General features: G+C 35.4%; 1 protein-coding gene across 2 annotated transcripts in view; it reads left to right on the top strand.

Annotated features, from left to right (window-relative positions):
* Positions 1 to 20,930, top strand: part of Plpp1 (phospholipid phosphatase 1) — a 78,380-nt gene that overhangs the window by 3,337 nt on the left and 54,113 nt on the right. The window contains exons 1-2 of one of the 2 annotated variants that reach the window (XM_010626876.3): positions 8,332 to 8,365; positions 16,756 to 16,910. In XM_010626876.3, coding sequence (XP_010625178.1) covers positions 8,347 to 8,365; positions 16,756 to 16,910 — 174 coding nt within the window. In that variant the 5' untranslated portion in view covers positions 8,332 to 8,346. Of the gene's footprint in view, positions 1 to 8,331; positions 8,366 to 16,755; positions 16,911 to 20,930 lie in introns of those variants that run through there. The other variant, XM_010626877.3, reaches the window with a different exon arrangement.

Raw genomic sequence — 20,930 nt, 5'->3', positions numbered from 1 at the left:
ATAAAATAAAATAGGACTTCTTACAGAAAGCTCATTACTGAGAGCAGTTGATTATTTGGTACATTATTTTTCAAAGTAATATAATCAAGTGTGGTAAAAAGAGTTTGAGCCTTGGAACGTGGTATTCAAAATTTCAAAATTCTGCTTTGCTATTTTCTTGCTTCAGGTCACACAGTTGGTTTCTCTTGCTGAGTTGCATTTTCATCATTTGCATAATGGAGAGAATGTCTGTTTCACTGACTTGTTAGGATTATACAAGAATCTATGTAAATAAAACACTTGGTCAACAAAGTAACATTTGCCTTTTTTTCCTTCCCATTTGGTATAGTTTCAGCATTGAATATTTGCTTAGCCTTAAAAAAATTTGTGAGATTCCTTCCTTTAGCTTACCTTCTATATAAAGTAACTTGAATGGAAACATGTATTTTTTGAAAATTGGAGATATGATTTTCTATTACAATAATAACTACTAAAAAAAAGAATTTTTGTTTTGTTTTGTTTTTTTCCTTTGGTATCAGGGATTGAACTCAGGTCATTGCACTTGTGAAGCAAGCGGTGGAACCACTGAACTAAATCCCTGGCCCTAAAAAAAGAATTTTGCAAAACTTTCTTGGCTTGTGTGCCTTTAAAAACTTGTGTGTATGTTATAAACAAAGCATACTAATTTAGATATGCCAATTTAGTGACTTCCTGACAAAGTGAGAGTTTTTATGTTTTTCCTTTGAGACACTAAAGTTAGTATAACTTTATTTTAGTATCAAGACCTTTGCCATTTGGCATCATTTCAGACTAGACATGATGGATCCACGTGAATACTTTAAAGATTTTAAAGAAGTTTTTATTTTGAGGGTGTTATGGAAACTGTCTAAAGACTCAGTATGTAAGCAATCTCAGGTCTGGATTTTATTTATTTAAAAATTTTTGTAGGTTTTTGTTGTTTTGCTTTTGCAGGGTTGAGGATTGAACTCAGGGTCTCATGCATAGTAGGTACACACTGTATCACTGTGCTATAACCTCAACCCTTTTTGGTACATTGTTGAATATATACATATATATTTTTTTAATTGAGTTTATTGGTACATTTTAGGGATACAGTACAGTTACATTCATTGTTGGGATCTTGTACCTCTACATGACAGGTCTTGGTTCTCATTTTTTCCCCTTGTCCCTGCCCTCCCTTCACCCCCTCCTCCCCTTCCCATCTACAAACACTTTATTTCCATCTTTTCATTATCTCACATTTTTTTCTTTTCCCTTATTACCCTTCCCCTACCCATCCCACCTTCCCTACACCTTTAGCCCTTTTCCTTCCCATTTCACAGTGTCAGGCATTGAACTCAGGACTTTGCACTTGAGAGGCAGTTGGCAGGATCACTGAGTTAAATTCCCAGCCCCCTACACATATATTGAGCACTGAGATAACTGTTTTTTTACCAGAATGATGAAATCAGTCTGGTTTATGTAAGTTTGAATGCTAAAGCTGTCTTTTTAATTATTTTTTATCTTTATTAAATTTATTAGTACATTTTAGGTATACAATACAGTTACATTCGCATTGGGATCTTGTACCTATACATGACTTGTCTTGTTCTTATTTTTCCCATTCTCCAGCCCTCCCTTCAGCCCCTCCACCCTTCCCTGTTTACAAAGACAGTGTTTCCATGTTTTTCCTTTCAACATATTTTTTCTTTTCCCTTTTCCCCTTTCCCCTACCCATCCCACTTCCTCTACTCTTAGACTTTTCTTTCGATTATACAATATCAATTATACATTTTAATCCTTATTTACACTTATATTTTTTCACACCAGAGAAACTATTCAGTATTTACATATCTGTGGCTTATTAATTTCAGTTAACACTATGCCCTCAATGTGCATCCGCTTAACTGTAAATCTCTCTGCTTTCTCATTCTTTATGACTGAATAGTACTCCATTAAAAAAAAACAAACCTCTTCTTTATCCAGTCTCCAGTTGATGGGCAATTAGGCTATTTCCAAATTTTAGCTATTAAAAACGGTGCTGCTATAAACATGGGTGAATATATATCGTTGTGGTATGATTCTTTTAATTCTTTTGGAAAGATACCCAGCAGAGGAATACCGGGGTCAAATGGGACTTCTAATTCTAGTTGTGTGAGGTATCTCCATATTGATTTCCATAGTGGTTGCACCAGTCTGCACTTTCACCAACAATGGAGAAGGGCTCCTATCTCCCCAAACCTTGCCAGCATTTGTTATTCATTGATTTCTTGCAGCCATTATTACTGGGGTGAGATGGAATCTTAGTGTTGTTTTCCTCTGTGTCTCTCAAAGGACCAGTGATGTTGAACATTTTTTCATATGATTATTTGCTGCTTTTACTTGTTTGTCTGAGAAATGTCTATTCATTTCAGATGCCCACTTTTTTTCTCATTGAGTTTATTGGTACATTTTTAGGTATACAGTACAGTTACATTCATCATTGGGATCTTGTACCTTTACATGGCAGGTCTTGGTTCTCATTTTTTCCCCTTATCCCTGTCCTCCCTTCACCCCCTCCTCCCTTCCCTGTTTCCAAATACTTTATTTATTTATTTTTGAATTGGTCTTTATATTTGAGGGGGTCTGTTTTTTTTAGTTCTTTGTATATTCTGGATAATAGACCTTTGTCTGACGAACAGCTGGTAAAATTTTTTCCCCACATTGTGATTGTCTCTTAGCTCTGCTTGTGATTTCTCTGGCAGCATAGAAGCTTTTTAAAAAGATGAGATCCAATTGTTGATTCCTTGTTCTAGTTACTGTGCTGCTGAGGATTTGTTCATAAAGTCTTTTCCTATGCTGATATTTTCAAGAGTTCTACCTAACTTATCTTCCAGCAAGTTTGTTTCTGTTTTAATATTTATATCTTTAATCCACTTGGATTTTAGTTTAGTGCACGATGAAAGATAGGGGTCTAGTTTTAATCTTTGACAAGTTGAAATCCAGTTTTTCCAACATAACTTATTAAAGAGACTATGTTTCCTCCAGTGAGAGTGTTTGGCTCCTTTATCAAAGATGAGGTAGCTGAGTATGTCAGTAATTATTTCTGCATCTTCTGATCTGTTCCACTGATCCTCGGGTCTGTTTCTTTACCAGTACCATGCTGTTTTTATCACAGTGGCTTTGTAGTATAGTTTCAGTTTGGGGATTGTGATACCCCCTGCCATATCTCTGTTGCCTAGAATGACTTTTGCTATTCTAGTTCTCTTCTGATTCCAAATGAATTTTTGGATTGTTTTCTCTAGTTCAGTGAAATACACTGTTGGGATTTTAGTCAGGAATCCATTGAATCTGTATAGCATTTAGTATGATGTTGGCTGTTGGCTTTTCATAGATAGCCTTTATCAAGTTGAGATAAAGACCACCTATTTCAATTTTCTGCAGGTTTTTTTTTTATCATGAATGGGTGTTGAATTTTGTTAAATGCTTTTTCTGCATCTGTTAAGAGAATCATATGTTTTTTGTCCTTGATTCTCTTAATATTCTGTTAATATATACATTTATTGATTTATATATGTTGAACTATCTTTGCAACCCTGGGATAAATCTGACTTGATCAGGGTGTACAATATTCTTTTTTTTTTTTTTTTTTTTTTTTTGTAATCGAGGCCTTTTCTTTTTTACTGACCTGGAACTCACCATGTAGCCCAGGCTGGTCTGGAACTCACAGTGATCCTCCTGCCTCAGCCTCCCGAGTGCTGGGATTACAGGTGTGCACCACAATGCCCGGCCTGTACAATATTCTTGATGACCCTCTGTATTCTCTTTGCCAATATCTTATTGAGGATTTTTGCATCTATATTTATTAGTGAGTTTGGTCTGTAGTAGTACTCTTTTTTTGGTTGGGTCTTTGCCTGGTTTTAGAATCAAAGTAACACTTGCCTCCAGGAAATGAATTTGGAATTATTGCTTCTCTTTCAATTTCATTGAAAAGTTTAAATAGTGGCAGTAGTTCTTCTCTGAATGTCTTATAGAATTCAGCAGTGAAGTCATCAGACCTTGGCTGTTCTTTGTTGGAAATTTTTTAATTACATTTTCAATTTCACCAATTGTAATTGGAGTGTTTAGAATTTTTTATCTTTGTTCAACTTTGGTAATTCATATATGTATCTAGAAATCTGTCCATTTCTTCTGTGTTCTGCACTTCATTCAAATATAGGTTCTCAAAGTAAGTATTGAATATCCTCTGGATTTCTGCTGAATCTATTGTGACTTCACCTTTTTCATTCCTAATTGCATGAATTTGAGCCTTTCCTTTTTTGATAAGGTTGGCTAAGGGTTTATCAATTTTATTTATTCTTTTGAAAAACTAACTCTTCGATTTGTTGATTTTTTTTTTTTGTATTGTTCTCTTAGTCTCCATTGCATTGATTTCAGATCTGATCTTTATAATTTCCTGCCTTGTATGACCTTCAGGTGTTTTTTCCTCTTCTTTTTCTGGGAGCTTAAGATTCAGCATTGCGTTGTTTATTTGAGCTCACTCTGTTTTCCTAGTGTGGGCATTCACTGCTGTGAATTTCCCACATAAAACTGCTTTCACTGTATCCCATAGATTTCTGTATGTTGTACTGGTATTGTCTTTAAATTGTAAAAACTGTCTAATTTCTTCTTTAATTTCTGCTGTGACCCATTGATTGTTCAGGAGAGTGTTATTCAATTTCCATGTGTTTGTCAGTTTCTTATGCTATTTATCTCCAGTTTAATTGCACAGTGGTCTGATAATACACATAGGATAACTTCAATTCCTTTGCATTTACTTAAACATGTTCTATTAGCTAGCATGTGGTCTATTTTGGAAAATGACCTACGTGCAGCCGAAAATAATGTATATTCTGATTTTGTGGGGTGGAACACTGTAAACATCTATTATGTCCATTTGTTCAGAAGCTTGGTTCAGTTCTAGTATTTCATTGTTAATTTTTAGTCTAGATGATCTGTCTTAGAGTTTAAAATTTGCCCTCAACTACTAACCTATACAACATTTTCTGAGGAATTTATGTATTCAACTCTCTAGAAGATGCCTATCTTTATTTGTCAATATAGTAGCCTAGTGTGGCACACAGTTGTAATCCTAGCATTTGGGAGACTGAGACAGAAGGATTGCAAGCTTGTACCCAGCCTAGGCAACTTAGTGACTTCATGGGAACTTGTTTCAAAAAGAAGAAAAGAAAGGGGCTGGTGATGTAAATCAGTGTGAAGACCTTGGATTCAATCCCCAGTAAGACATAGCACATCACCTATACACATGCTGCAATATAGTATTAAGCATGTTTGTCATCCTTTCAAAAATAGATCTTACTGTAGAATGGGAGAAGTTGTTATTTCTTGCCCAGCTACTGATAAAGGAGACATCATTTAGTTAAGGGAATTCTGTGTGTGGGATTGCTCAAACTGGAAGTCCCATTGTTCATTCAAAGAGAAAAAAGTAGCCAGGTCTTCTCGCCCAAATACAGGATGAATACAGGATAAGCTTGTTTTGCAAGCTTAAGTAATATGTGTATAGATCACAACTTTAAACTAGAGACTAAATAAACTTAGAAACTATTCTTTAGAGGAGAACCTTAACCACTGATTCACTATCCACATTGTCTTTTAAAGTTTGCTTATTATTGACAAGTTGTGAAAAAGAGAAAGACAATTTAGTTAACATTTGATGAAGTGTTCTTATGTGTCGAGTATAGATTTTCCAAGTTAAAAATTACTTTTGTAAGCCCTGTGTGGTGATGCATGCCTGGCATCCCAGCTACTTGGGAGGCTGAGGCAGGTTCCAGGCCACAGTTTTCTACAAAATTGTAATGCTTGTATGGTATATTTCATCACATGTATTTGTCATGAGTGACTTTACCTCCATTTTGAGTATTTAGGTTATTTACACATTTTGTGCTGTGGTGCTTCTTACAACATCCTTGTAGAAACTTTGGAAACCTTTGGATTCCAGGCTATCTCAATGTACTCTGGCCTTTCCTGCCTGCCTCTATCTATTCTAATCCTTCTTTTGTAAAAAAAAAAAATCAGATCAGGTGAACAAATTATTCTTCATTTTATCGACTATCAAACAGTGGACATGCTGGCTTCTGTGAATTCAAGGATTAAAGAGACTTTTTTTGCATAGATAATTACAGTACACAGAATAAGCATTGTGATAGATTGTATGTGTCAGATTGGGGGGCTTGGCAAGAGAGTAGAGGAAAAAGCTTAGTGAATAAACATTTGTTAAACTCTCTTAATATGCCAGGTGCTACCTTAGTCACATTACTAGGTTGTAAGTTTGCAACAGTTCTGGGAGAAATGTAATACGTACTTATTCTCCCTAGATGAGGACAGTGAGCTCAGACAAGTGAAAAATTTGCTCAGGTTCACTTAGTAGTTGCTGAGACAATACCAGAAGTGAAACCAGCCAGTTATATTTGACTATCCCATCTCTCCAGGACCACACCCTGCCACATCAAATGGTGGATTCCAGAAGTAGCTTAATGGAAGATGGTAAATAGATCTTTGTTAGGTGGAAGGGGTGGGACCATTTTGTAGATGTGACGAGGGTTGAAACATGCAATGGCAATAGAGGTGAGATGAAAAATTTATGCCAAGCTTCAGTGTTTTTTTTTTAATTTACACATTTACTATGTAATTTTACTAATTCACTTTTGCTATACAGTTCTATGAACTTAGACAATTTAGAATTTAGTCATGTAATTATAACACAGTCAAGATAGAAAATAGGCCAATTACTCCCCAGAATTGGCGTATTATTCCCTTCTGCTTTGTAATTAACTCTTCCTACTGTCCTTCTCTGGCAACCACTGATTTGTTCACTCTGCTATAATGTCATATAAATGGAATGTCATATAAATGAAATCATAGCGTATATAGCCTTTGGAGTCTGGTCTTTTTCTTAGCATAGTGCATTTCTGATTAGGTCAGCCATTTATGATATAAATATTACTATACGCCTTTGCTGTATTTTTTTTTTGCCCTTTCCAAAATGTGTTTATATCATCTCCAACTCCAATCCCATGTAAGCAGATTTTTTTTGAAGCCACAAACAGATTCCTGATAAGTGCCCTTGGGAAGTGAATACAGAGAAGATCATCTACCTTTCTTTCAGTCATCTCCTTATCGCTTTCATATAGAAATCTGCATGGAAAGCTTGCTACTGATTGTGATGTTTGTCAGCTTGAAAAAAAAGAAAGAGAACAGCTGTTACCATGAAGGAGTGGAAGAATGAATGTTGTTCTTAGCCAGTTGGCATTGTTCCAGTGTACCTTCTGGGGAAGGAACAACAGGTGGACAAACTTGTTGACTTTTTATTTTTTATAAGTAGGCCACCGTGTGTGTGTGTGTGTGTGTGTGTGTGTGTGTGTGTGCGCGCGTGTGCGCGCGCTGAAATCTCAATAGAGTTCATGTAATGTAACCTGATCTAAAGGTTTAGGAGGTTTTGTTTGTTCATTGGTTTATTTATTTACTTATTTTTTGGTGCTGGGATTGAACTGAGAACCTCACCCATTATGGCAAAGTGCTGTACTACTAAGGTAATGCCTCAGCCCCAGCTCTGGCTTTTTTTATAAGCTGTTTACAGATATAGTCATAAATTTATTTTAGGAGTCTTAACACTTGGAATATCCTCCAAGGTTGAGCATATTGATTTAAAAATCATAAAATATAAAACATTTTCTTTGGTAAATAACATATGCAAACTGCTTTCCCTTTTGTCTCAATTTTTTAAAAAAGATAACTAATTTTAATAATAGAATTATATAGAGATGATGGCTGCAAGCCAGTGACTGGATGTAAGGTGACTCTAAGAGCTGAGGGTCCCTTTTCTTTGCATTCTGGTCTGTTGGATACTCTGTGCCATCTCTGAATTGACTGACTACCCAGTGTCCTTTGGCATTGACCTTTCCTCTTTACCTCTGGGCTCTGCCCCTTTTCCAACTCTACCTTGCAGACTCAACAAATTACTTATCTAGAATTGAAAACCATCATGCTGTACTTTTGCTTTCTCCATTTATATTTCTTTTCCTGGGTCAGAGATGTATGTAGCTCAGTGGTGCTGTACCTGACAAGGTGCTGAGTTCTGGAAAAAAAAAAAAAAAAAAAAAAGTTATATTTCTTTTTCTTATTAGCCTTTACCCTACTTTAGTCCAATCAGCCTGGTTTATGTTGTGTGGCAGCATATTGAGCTTAGTTACCAATCTTTAATTTATTTCAAATTCTATTTCCGTTACAGTTGTTTTGAATGGTTTTTTTACTCAACTAGCACTTCCACTTGTCTTTTTTATTTTATTTTTTTCACATTTGGCAAATAGTAGTGTCTCCAAATTCGTTTAGATGAAGTCTTCAGAGTCAGGTAAGTACCGATTGGAATCCTAAGTCTACCACTTAATAGCAAGGCTGTTAGTTGTTATATATTTGAGTCTTGACCTGCCTACCACCCCCATGTCCTGATCCTTCCCAAGGACCTTCCTTTGGTTCTACAACTGAAGGGTTGCAGCAGGACCCAGCTCCTCCAGCACCATCTGGTGTCTGTTCTTAATGACCAAGGTTAGCATGGAATTAGTTAAATATTTTTAATTTCATCCTTTCTTTTTGTATGTATGACTTTCAGTAACTTCCCTGAGTCATTCCTTGATCTTTAAAATGGGGATGATAATATAATACTTGTTTTACAGGGTGATTCTTTGTACATACATCATATATTTGTTGAAGGCCTGCCTTATACTAGGCATTGAGTCAGGTGTTTGGGCTATCTGTGTCTTTTTGGAGCTGTGCTCTAAAGTTGTGACTATTAAATGAAAATTTGTGTTAAATGTTCAGTAATGTGCTGGACATGAGCTGCTTAACAGTGTCTTAGAATACTTTCTTCCCCTATGCCACACCATTTTCATCAAGGCTAAAAGGCCAAAGAGAGTTAGGAAGAGGAGTAAAAAAAAAAGTTCATATTTTATTTGTGTAGCTATGCAGCATGGTTAGGTCTTGAGGGCTTGGGAAGACTATTACTGAAGGATTAAAAAGGTATAACACTTACCTAAATGTGAGAACATGTGATGGGAGTTAAATAGAAAGTATCCTGTTAGGACATTTTGAAAAAGTCCTCCTTCACTTTACCTGACAGTGTTCTTTAATGCCTTTTATCTTGCTTTCCTGATGCAAGTTGAACATTTTTTTTTTTTTTTTTGAGAGGCAGGTGGTGGTATCACTGAGCTAAATCCCTCTCTGAGCGTCCTTAATCTGAAAATCATTTGTAACATTTTGAATTTTGAATTTTCAGATTAGGGAGGTTTATCTGGTAAAATTTATGCAAATATCCAAATCCCCCCCCCCCGCCAAATCTGAAATCTGACACACTTCTGGTCTCAAACATTTCAGATAAGAGATACTCAACTTGTAATGTATCTCTTCTTAGTTGACTATATTCATTGATTTTCTTTTTTCTTTCCAAGATTATGGATTTTGTTATTTTCTCTTAGTGTTCTTAATAACATATTATGGATTAATCTAATCTTTGTATAGTCAGTGATTACAAATGTTTCTCTTTAGTCAGTATTGTCTTCTGAGTGCCAGGTAAGAATGTGTGGTAGACAGGCAGCATTTGTCAAATGATTAGGAAAGGTAATCAAAAATAGACTCTATATTTTATTTGTAGAAAAAATAAAGTTATCTACTTGGGCAACTTACTATTTCACTAAGTTGGTAAAATTATGAATAACTTCTTTTACTTTGGACATAACCCTCTGTAAAGGAGAAGAAGAAACCCTCTCTGCTGAGAAATAACATGTAAGTGTTGATTAGTGGAGGATTTTTCATGTGATAAGGAGTTTGAACACCTGTTTCCAAAGAAAGCAGTTATTTTTCTCCCCAAAATGAGTTTTGTCCAAACTGAATTGAATACAAAGGACTAAGTTTTGAACAAATAGAACTTGCTAAAAATTGCTCAGGTAACACAAAATACTAAACTTTTTATTTACTTCTAACCTTCAACTGCTAAAAGAAAATGAAAGGGTTTCTTTGTAGAAGCAAATTTCACAAAAATAACTGTAGTCTTGCTTGTCAAATCCAGATATACATGTAGAAAAATCCAAACATTTACATAGCTGGAATTTTTGAGGAATGGTATGTGTTTGATACATGTGATTTTTTTTTTTAAAACAGAATTTTAAAATACAATGACTATAAATAAGTATATGGACAGCTGAGAATAGGGAAAAAAACCAAATTAACATTTTAAGTTTGCAAGCTTTTGCTAGTGACCATATGCTTGAATGAAAAGAAATAGTTCAATTAGTGAATAGTAGTCTCTCAACCCAGGAGATTAACCAGCAGCTCTTTTATTTTTTAATTAATTAATTAATTAATTGAGACAGGATCTCACTATGTAGTTCAGACTGCCCTGGAACTCACTGTGTAGCCCAGGCTGGTCTCAAACTCACAGCCATCCTCCTGCCTCAGCCTTCCGGGTACTGGAATTACAGGCATGCACCACCACACCTGGCTTTAACTAGTAGCTCTTTTAATAAAACTGACACAAGCCGGATATAGTGGTACACATCTGTAATCATAACATTTGGGAGGCTGAGGCAGGAAGATTGTGAATTTGAGTCCAGTTTGGTCTACAGTCTACACTACATAGGAAGACCTTGTCTCAAAAAACCCAAACCCAAATCAAAACAGAAAACAAAAAACCAAACCATCAAACCACCAAACCAACCCAAACGAACATCAAGAAGAAAATATCAATACCTAACATTTTATGGTGGTATAAGTTTAACTGTATTAATATTCCTTATAAAAACATTGTATATGAATTTTCTCCAATACCATTTTGGTAAAAATCAGCTCCTAGAAGCAGCTCTCCCATTGATGATTATTGTAAATTTTGCAAGTTCCACATCTCTCTTCCACAGTTTGTAGCAAAGAGTGCTTAGACGTAAGGATGGCTACTTACCCCAAGTGTAATAAAGTAAGATGTTTTCTAGGTCACATGGAGGAACTCTACTGCCACATCCAGTCTAACTTAGCACAAGAAATCGTGTTTGTCTGTGGACAGAGCAGTTTAGGCCCATAGAATCATTGACTGAAAGTGGCCTAAGAGAAAAGGTCAGTCTTTCTTATTTATGGGTAAGGAAACTGAGACCTTGTTGGTTAGACTCCTTCCTTAAAGAGAGATGGTGATATGATATAAAGAGACATTTTGTTAAAATTTTGTCTTCCCTGCTTACCAACTGTGTAATACTGGTTATCCATCCTAGCACACACCGAAGAGCTATTTACACTTAGGAGATTTACTACGTGTTTGCATGTTTCTGATAAGATTAAGCTGAGAGATACACTTGGTGCTATTAATTTTTGGTACCCCCCCATTTGAACTCAGGACCTTGTGCTTGCAAGGCAGGTGCAGCACCGCTGAGCTAAATTAATTTTTTTTTAAATATTTTGCTTCACTTGTGTTGTTATCTTTTTAAAGCTAATGCAAAACCATTTCATTCATCTCTTTTTAAAAATCTCAATTTTTAAAATTTTTTTCCTTTCTTTTCCGTTAATTTCTGTTTTCTACTTTTACTTTCTTGAGCTTTTAAAAAAAGTCATCACAATATTTGTTTCATTCATTTTTTTTGTATTGGGGATCGAATGTTTCATTAATTTCTAATGTAGGAAGTTATTGCTGTAATTTTTACATGTAGTGTTTTAGCTGTGTACATTTTGTTTGTTTGTTTGGTTTTGGTACTGGGGATCAAACTTGGGACCTTACACTTGCAAGGCAGGCAGCGGCACCACTGAGTTTAAAACCCCGGCCCCTAGCCGTATACATTTTGATTTGTAGTTTTTTTGTTGTTGTTGTTGTTGCTGACTTGTAGGCATTTTGTGATTTGTATTTTGAGTTTTTGTTTTTCCCTCGGTGTTTGGAGACAGAGACTCACTTTGTAGCACAAGCTAGCCTCCAACTCAATATGTAGCCCAGACTGGCCTTGAACTCATGTCCTCCTCTCAGTCTCCTAAGTGCTAGCTGGGATTATGGATGTGCATCACCATGGTTGGCTTGACTTTTTTGACCCATGATTTATTGACTTTTAAGTTTCAAACCTAAAGATTGGGGGCCGGGATTTAGCTCAGTGGTTCTGCTGTCTGCCTCAGAAGTGTAAGGTCCTGAGTTTGATCCCTAGTACCAAAACACAAAACAAAACATAAAAAATGAAGGAAACCTAAAGGTTAGGGGAGGGACTACTTTTTTTCTTTCTTCCTCATAGAATTTTTAGGATTAAAGATACTATACAAAAGCAGATATTAGGTGTTTAATAAGTATTTTTTCCCCCCCCCCCCCCGTGGTGCTGATGATCAAACCCAGGGTCTGGCTCATGCTAGGCAAGTGCCCTACCACTAAGATACACTGAATCCTTGCTTTTGACATTAGAACAGAAAACATAAAGTTGCCAGTAAGTTTGGGTAATGCTAAAAAGACTTCAGTTCTCCATTATAAAGTAATAAGGAAATGAAGTGCTATAGAAAATAAAGGGGAGATGATTAAAAAAGGGTAAAATTGGAAGGAATGGAGGGGAAGGGCAGCTGGAGAAGAAGCAGGGATATGAGTTAATTCTAGTTGTCTTTGAAGAAATATTTTAGATCACTTTACTCCATGGGCTTATTATGATATTGTTATATTATTTTAAATTATATTTCTTATATCTGTACAATGAAAGTATGTATAGATGACCTTTTCTTTGGGAGAACTGGTTAGGTACATGAGGTAAAACTGTATGGCTAAAGTCTGTGTGGTTTTGAGGAAAGGCACTATACTTTCTTTATCATCTTAGAGAACATTGATCCTTAAAAAGTTAAGACATTAGACTTATGTTGATTTTGAGCCCAGGGCCTTTGCATTGGTAGTTATATCTCTAGGTGTCTCATCCCTCTTTTTTGAGAGAATCTTGCCAAGTCACTAAATTGCCCAGGCTGGGCTTGAATTTGTGATCCTCCTGCTTTCAGGCTCTGAGAGTGCTGGAATTACAGGTGTGTACCACCACCACCTCAATTTAGAACCTTTACTTTGCAAACTTTACAGGTAGGATAATTTGAAAGCCTAATAAGGAAAACTTGTACTAGGGCCGGGGATTGAGCTCAGTGGTTCTGCTGCCTGCCTCGCAAGCACAAGGACCCGAGTTCAATCCCAGGTACCAAAATAAAAAAAGAAAGAAAGAAAGAAAGAAAGAAAAACTTGTGCTTTTTTTTGCTGTTGTTCTAACAGTAATGACTACTTACTTAAGTGAGAGTTAGTGTTCCTTATAATTCCCAGGTTAAATCTAGATAACCAGACCATATACAAAGAATAAGATTTAGCTTTTACTGAAAAGAATATTTAAATTTTAAAACTACATATTATATAAGCATAACTATTGCAATACTTGGTATGAGTCACAAAAACTTAAATGTTTTTGATGAATAGATTATTTTTTTTCCGTACTGAAGATCAAACAGGAGTGCTGTACCACCAATTTAAAATTTTAATTTAACTTCATTTTGTAATCCTCTTGCCTCAGCCTCCCTAATAGCTGTGATTACAGCCTTGGCTGATAATCTTTATACATTTTCCTTTGTGCAGGGTAGGAGTAGTTCTTAGGAGTAAGAGGAAGTATGTAGCAGCTGCTATGTAGAAGTTTCAAAAAGAGAAGCTTTGGGTATCCTGAGGACAAGAAGACACACCTGGGTTAGAGGTGTATGGTCACCCCAGAACGAAAGAGGAGGGAAGATCTGAAGTTGGTGAAGGAGCTCGGAGGGTACCCCAGATATACTTGTTTTCTTTCATAGGAGGACTAGTGGCCTGGAGAGAAAAGAAGTCAGGATTCTGAAGTTTGAGGGATGCAGCAGGGCTAGGTTCTTTAAAGGAAGCAGCCAAAAGTATGTATGAGGGGCGATTTTATTCTGTGCATAGGCTCACAATAAGACCTAAGTTTACTTGAGCACCGTGTAATAATTTTTTCTTATTTATGGAATCATTGGTTTTGTGCTACCTTAGATGTAAATATATTTTTGGAAATTTAATGGCTTTCAAACCACTAGTTTATTTTTAACTCCTCAAATCTGCATTATTCAGTATGAGAGCCAGAACCACAGGTAATAATTTAAAATTAATTAAAATTAAATAAAATTTTAAAATTCAGTCCTTCAGTTATACTTGCCACATATCAAGTGTGGCCATTGGCCTCTGGCTACACATTTCTCTCCTTGAGACCACTCTTTCTACTTTTCACTCGAAATGTCATCTTCAGGTCTGCTTCAGCAATTATGATCAGTCCTCAGGTTGTGTCATGTTTCAAAACATTCTTCATTCCTCTGCATCTTTTTCTCTTTTGACTATCAACATACTAATTAACAAATTCTGAGCTATTTCAAAGCTGGATTAAACATTTACTTTTCTTTCTGTCTCTGTTTTTGAAATTAATATCTAAAATTCTCATTATACCATGTTGCTGACCCTGAGCAGAGTGATATTTTCTTTCTTACAAGATAAAAGATAAATTCTTTCTAGACTAGGGATTTAGCTCAGTGGCTCGGCACCTGCCTAGCAAGAGCAAGGTCCTGAATTCAATCCCAGTACAAAAAACAAAACAAAACATTCTTTCTGAGGTCAGTATTTAAAACCTATAATCCTTTAATAAACAACAAAAAACCTCACACCTTAAAAACCACAAAATTGCACAACTCAGAGATAATCTGCAGCAAAGAAGATATTGTTCTATTTGAGTTTTTTATTATGAACACAGCATGTATTTTACTGAACAAGCCTTTTTAAAGGATAAGTCCCTCTGCCCCCCAATCCTGTCTTTCTGCTCCAATTCTAACCTATTTTGCAGATGTATCCATGGTAAGATATATTCCCACTGACTCTAGAAACAGCCTGTGTTGAAATCCTGGTTCCATCACCTAGAGTTTCTGCAGTGTTCTTAATTTCTGCAGTGTTTCTGCTCCTAAATAATAACTTTCGTGAAAAAAATGAGGATACTGATTGTACTTCACAGGTTATAGCTAAGGATTGAGTTAATCTGTGTAACCTATTGGCTGGCATGTATGAGCATGCAGTCTGTGTTGGCTATAAAATGGTTTGTACCTTGGGAACTCCTTGCTCATTTCCTTTGTGCTTTTGTTGATGCGATTCTCTTGCTGCCCTGCTCTCCTTGTGCCCCTCCCTGTTTCCTGTGATTTGCATATTGTTTTTTTTCTTTTTTTTTGGTTTTTTGAGACAGGGTCTCACTATGTAGTTGAGACTGGCCTGGAACTCACTGTGTAGCCCAGGCTGGTCTCGAACTCACAGCGATCCTCCTGCCTCAGCCTCCTGAGTGCTGAGATTACAGGCGTGTGCCACCACACCCAGCCACCTATTGTTTCAAATTCAACTCAGTTGCCTCTCCTGTATTAGACTTTTCTAATTACTTTGATTTACATTAACTTCTGAATTCCTATAGGTCGTCCTCTTATTTAATAGTCATATTTCTATTTTTTTATGTTGTATTTCTGCCTTTTACGGTATTTCTTTTGAAATATTACATATATTAAAATGATTAGTGTAATTATCACAATCAAGATACAGAAGTTTCATTGCTCTCCCAAAAGACATATGCACTTTTTTTTTCTTTTTTGGTACTGGGATCAAACCCAGGACTTCTTCCATGTGGCACAAGTGCTCTACCACTGAGCTACATATTATTGGTATTTCTTTTAAGAAATACCAATCTTGAGGGTGCATTCTTGTTTTTATACCTAAAACGTTGGTCTTAAATCTAGTATCTGTTTCATATTAGTTCAGCTCCCACATATATAGTTTAGCTCAGTATTGAGTATGCAGTGAGTAGGTGCTTAGATATTTGAATTTTATAAAGCAAAGTCTAAAGCATGGTAAACTGGAACACATTGAGAAGCTGCTAGCCCGGTACAGTGTGCACCACTGTAATGCCAGCTACTTGGGAACCTGAGGCAGGAGGATTACGAGTTTAAAACCAGTCTGGGCAACATAGTGAAACCTTGTCTCCAACGCAAAACAAGACCAAAGCGGGGAGGGGCACAAAGAAGCTGCTATTTTAAGTTATTTAACTTTGGTATTTTGGGGTCTTTTTATTTAGGTGGAAGTTTTCAATTAATTATTCCTTTATAACTTGTTAAAGTGGTTTTGGAGGCCCACCAGGGCTAATAAAACTCACTTTTAATTTATCTTTGGATAAATTAAATTTGGAAAGCAAAGGTATTCTTTTCTTTCTGTTTTCATTGCCACATACTTAGGATTTCTATCTTTTTAGCTATTTGTTTTAATTCTAATGTGAAGCAAATTATGATAGCTATTTTACATTTGACTGTAGGACATTGAATTTATTTACAGATCTTTGCCTTTTTTCTTAAATGTATTAAAGGTATTAAACAGTTCAGTTAAATATGAATTAGTTATAGAATAGAAAGTGAAAAATCTTGGTTTTTTTTCAGATTTAATTTTCCATGGGTCAATTTTGCTGTCTTCTCTGAGTTTCTTTTATTGATTATCCCTAAAATCAGGTCAGTGCAAATAAGCGAATTTATTCTTGGATAAGCAAATGCTGCATGGTTTCCTCAGTTTTTAATCTTGAGTATTATGGAATATTTAGCCTTGTCCAGAAAGGGGAAAATATTTTTAAGATTTGCATTCCATTCAGTAGACTTTACTTCCTAAAGAAGTGAACGGAATTTAATTATGTGTGTCTTTTTTTTTTCCTACCCCAACAGCTTCCATGCCTATGGCTGTTCTAAATTTGGGCCAAATATATCCATTTCAGAGAGGCTTTTTCTGTAAAGACAACAGCATCCAGTATCCGTACCATGACAGTACCATCACATCCACTATCCTCACCATAGTGGGGCTGGGCTTACCCATTTCCTCTGTAAGTAAACTAATAAGTAGGTAGTGATGGGTTTGCTGTGCTGAAGGTTGGATGAAGTGATGGAGCTGGGTGGGGGTAAAGCCACCTCCTGTCTTCACCAGTGTTGATGTGATGAATGTTTGTTTGAGAAATATACTGTTTTAATCCATGGATGTTTTTCAATTTAAAGGTAGTTGTTACCCCAAACAGTTTGATATCATCCTGAAGAATTGTAAAGTGATTATGTTAGCATGGAAGGGTTCATCTAATTGTTTAGGTCTATCCCTCTCCCTGTACAAATGGAGAAACTTAGAACCAGATATTTGATCCAAATTCAGCAGGCTGTTTTATGGCAGAGCTGAAACTAATATTATGCTTGCTTTATCATACTATTAAATGGAAATTTATATCATGAAAAAAGAGATAGGTTTACTTTTTAAATTTGGAAAATAAATTCAGCGAAAGTATAAAGGCATGTATGCAAAATAAAATCTCAGAATATACTAAAACTGTTGCTATTTTTAAAATTGTGCTCTTTGTGTGTGTGTGTGTGTGTGTGTGTGTGTGTGCGCGCGTGTGTGCGTGCGTGCATGCGTGCATGCTGGAATTGATCCTAGTGACTGAGCTACATGTTATCCATTAAAATCTTTATCTTGTGACCTGTCTTTATCTTCTGCTAAGTTGTTCAGGCTAGCTTGGAAGGTTCAATCCTCCTGCCTTAGTCTCTGGAGTAGTTAATGAAGTTGTGTTGTTTTTTAGATGGTTCATCGGTTTGTAGGATAATGTTGTATTTCACTATTTTAGACAACTGGAAGCTTTTATTCTAAGTTAAGATTTATAAACTGGGTTAAGACTGCTGCTTGGGATATTGTGCCTACTTTTGTTATCCTTGGACACAATAATTACCCTTCTTCCCTTTTAGTATGGCATGGAAATAGAAAGGAAGGAGCAAGGCAAAGATTTACCTTCTTGAACTTCTTGGGAGTGCAGCAGATCAGATTTTATTTTTGAACTGCCTGCCTTTTGTCATTTGGCTTCCTTAGATATTTGACTTACACAATTTTAGTGTCTCACCAAAATTAAGCAGTCTTATCCCATAATAGGACTGGCTGGCTTTTCTTTCCCATTTTGACCCCAAATTGACTTAGAATTTACTTGATTTTCTAAAATATATGTTCATTTTTTTTTCTAGGAGATTTTTTTTTTCCTAATGGTCATCAGCACAGTATTCTGAAGGTGAAAGGGACTTGGATTTTATGTTCCAAAAGATATACAAGTATTTCTACTAATAATTCTAATTTGATTATAATCACTTTTTTGTGTGTGTGCCAGGAATTGAACTTGAGGATGTTGTGCTTGCCAGGAAGGCAAGTTAAATCTTCGGCCTGATAATCACTTTTATAGGAGTAAAAAGAAAACATCTGGGACTTAGTTTAAGGAGAGACTTAACTTTTTCCCTAAGAAATTCCTTTCACCATAACAATGGCAAAATCTATTTTGTTTTCAGTGTTAAGGAACATTGCATAGGGAAGCATGCGGGCACTCCCTCTTTGTGTTACTCTTGTTTGAATTTGTTGTAGCTATTATTTTGAGCAGCTGTTGGCAGATACGATAGTCTTGTAACTACTGTTCGATATTTGAGGGGGTAATTGCATGAGGCTCAAGAAGTTACTTTTAGTGATTTGACTTGGTAATTACATCTTTTTGTTAAAGTTTCATTATAAAGTGATACATACTCATGAATTAAATAAAACTTATGAAGTAGCAAGAAATAATTCTTGGTTCTAAGGACAAATTGTAACATTTTGTTGTTAAATCCTTTAGTGTGGCAGTTTTATAGCATAATCACACTACAAACTTCAGTTTTGTACCTTGTTTACTTATCTTTACAATAGATATTTAAAAAGTATTTATCAAAATAAATATCAAAATAACCATGGAGTTTGAATGAAGAGGAATAAGGCTAAATTATTTTATTAAATGTAGTGGTGAAGGACTTGGTATGAATTCTTGACTTCCTGTATTTGTTGGAGAGAACCGAACTGGAAAAATATTTTAGTGCAGATGTATTTATATTAAAAAGAAGTAGTAGTACTGAGTGAGTTTCTGGGTTTTAAACATGCTGATGTCTTGTGGACTAATATGAAATAATTCTGGCAAATTTCTAGGGTAATATTTTATGTAGTTAAAATTATTTTAATAGTTTATAACATCAGATATAAAAGAATTTTGGAAGGCTTTTTAATGAAATAAATTGTTTATGTTTGATATAATTTTATGTACACATATTTTATATGATAGCAAATAATATTTTGACTGATAGAGAAGTCTATATTTTAAAGTCGTGATTTATTTTTTACAACCTGAGGTCCATAATCTTTTTTTAAAATTTACTCTCTGCCACTTCTTCATTCACTGTCAGAAAAATGCCTAATTAAAAGATGATGGATTTCTGCCATTATTTGGCCTAAACTGTTTTCTTTTTGAATTTTAACGATCCATTTTGGACTTGATGCTCTTCTCCCACCCTTAGTCCTTGCAAACACATCCAAGTTTTTGGCTTTGTGTGGGTCTGTCTTCTCCTTCAGCATTTCCCTGAAGTATACTAATGGTTCTTTCTGAATGGTAGGGTTACTAATATATAGGATTTTCATTTTATTACTCTGTATGTTCTGTTTTTTCCCTGTGAATATATATTGCTTTTCAAACAAGGAAACCTAGTATGAATTTTAAAAAAGCCCTAGAAATTCTCATTTTCATTTGATGTACTTAAAATTTGTGTTAACTGTGTACCCATTTTTCACATAGTTGTGAGTGCTTAACTGTTACGTGTGGGTTTAGTTTTGTCTGTCTCTGAAAAAGTGCTCAAGGGAAGTCATTCTACATAATTATTCTAAAAATACAGAAATAGAAATAACCTCTTAAATTAAAATTTAGAATGAGGTACTTTTTTTTTTTTTTGTACCGGCATTGAACTCGGCTCCTTGCACTTGTGAGGCAGACGGTGGAACCACTGAGCCAAATCCCTGGCCACATAAATAAGGTATTTTAAATTATCCTTTTAAATTACCTTTTCAAAATGAAGTTGTTAGAATAACAAAAATGTCTGACTTTTACATACTTTTAAGCATTATATTTTTCTAGTGTTGATTATTCCTGTTTTTGCTATCAATATAATAAGTGTAAGAGGTTAAGTAGATAATTATACTTTTGAATTGCATAGTACAATTTGCAAGAAATGCTTTTCATTTTTGGTAGTATAATTACAAGTTAGCTTTTTAAAAGTCATTTCTATTCTCTATGAATACTTGAGGGGAGTAGAAATACAAGGTAGGGGCAAATCACTTTTTTTTTTGGTATTGGGGATCAAACTTGGGACCTTGCGCTTGTGAGGCAGGCCCACTGAGCTAAATATCCAGCCTGACAGAAGCTTTCTTTCTCTCATTAAATTTTTTCTACTCTTAAAAAAAAGAAGAAATGCAAGGTAAAGTTTTGGAGTTAAAATTGTAGAATATTGCATTTGCCAAGTTGAGGATTTGATAATGTTTGATAATTAAGGGAGATTACTATGAGTATATAGATTTTCTGAAGTTGTTTTTGGTATAAATTTTATTAGGGTGACTGTTTCCAAAATAGATAACTATGGTCTAATTTTGTTCATTTGAATAGCTTACATAGATGGTAATAAGTTTCTAGTCATGAGGAAGAAGGATATATATATATACACATACACACACACACACACACACACACACACACGCATATATGGAGGGGTACTGGGGATTGAACTCAGGACCTTGTGCTTGTGAGGCTGGTTGTGGCACCACTGAGCTAAATACCCAGCCCTAGAATAATGTATTCTTACAAGGTATAAAGTAATACAGAAGTAAAATGTTATTTATGGCAGAAGCAGCAAGGCATGCCCTGGAACCACTGAGCTAAATCCCCAGCCCTGTAAATCATTCTTGCTATCCATTTCCTGCACTGGTCCAGGAAGCTGGTATCCAAACCGTCTAAAGCCTACACTTGGATTTATACAGT

Source organism: Fukomys damarensis, unplaced genomic scaffold (assembly GCF_012274545.1).
Source record: "Fukomys damarensis isolate Sample0158 unplaced genomic scaffold, DMR_v1.0_HiC HiC_scaffold_1, whole genome shotgun sequence".
Lineage (NCBI taxonomy): Eukaryota > Metazoa > Chordata > Mammalia > Rodentia > Bathyergidae > Fukomys > Fukomys damarensis.
The sequence above is the reverse complement of the archived record's forward strand: the minus strand, read 5'-3'. Positions and strand labels throughout refer to the sequence as shown.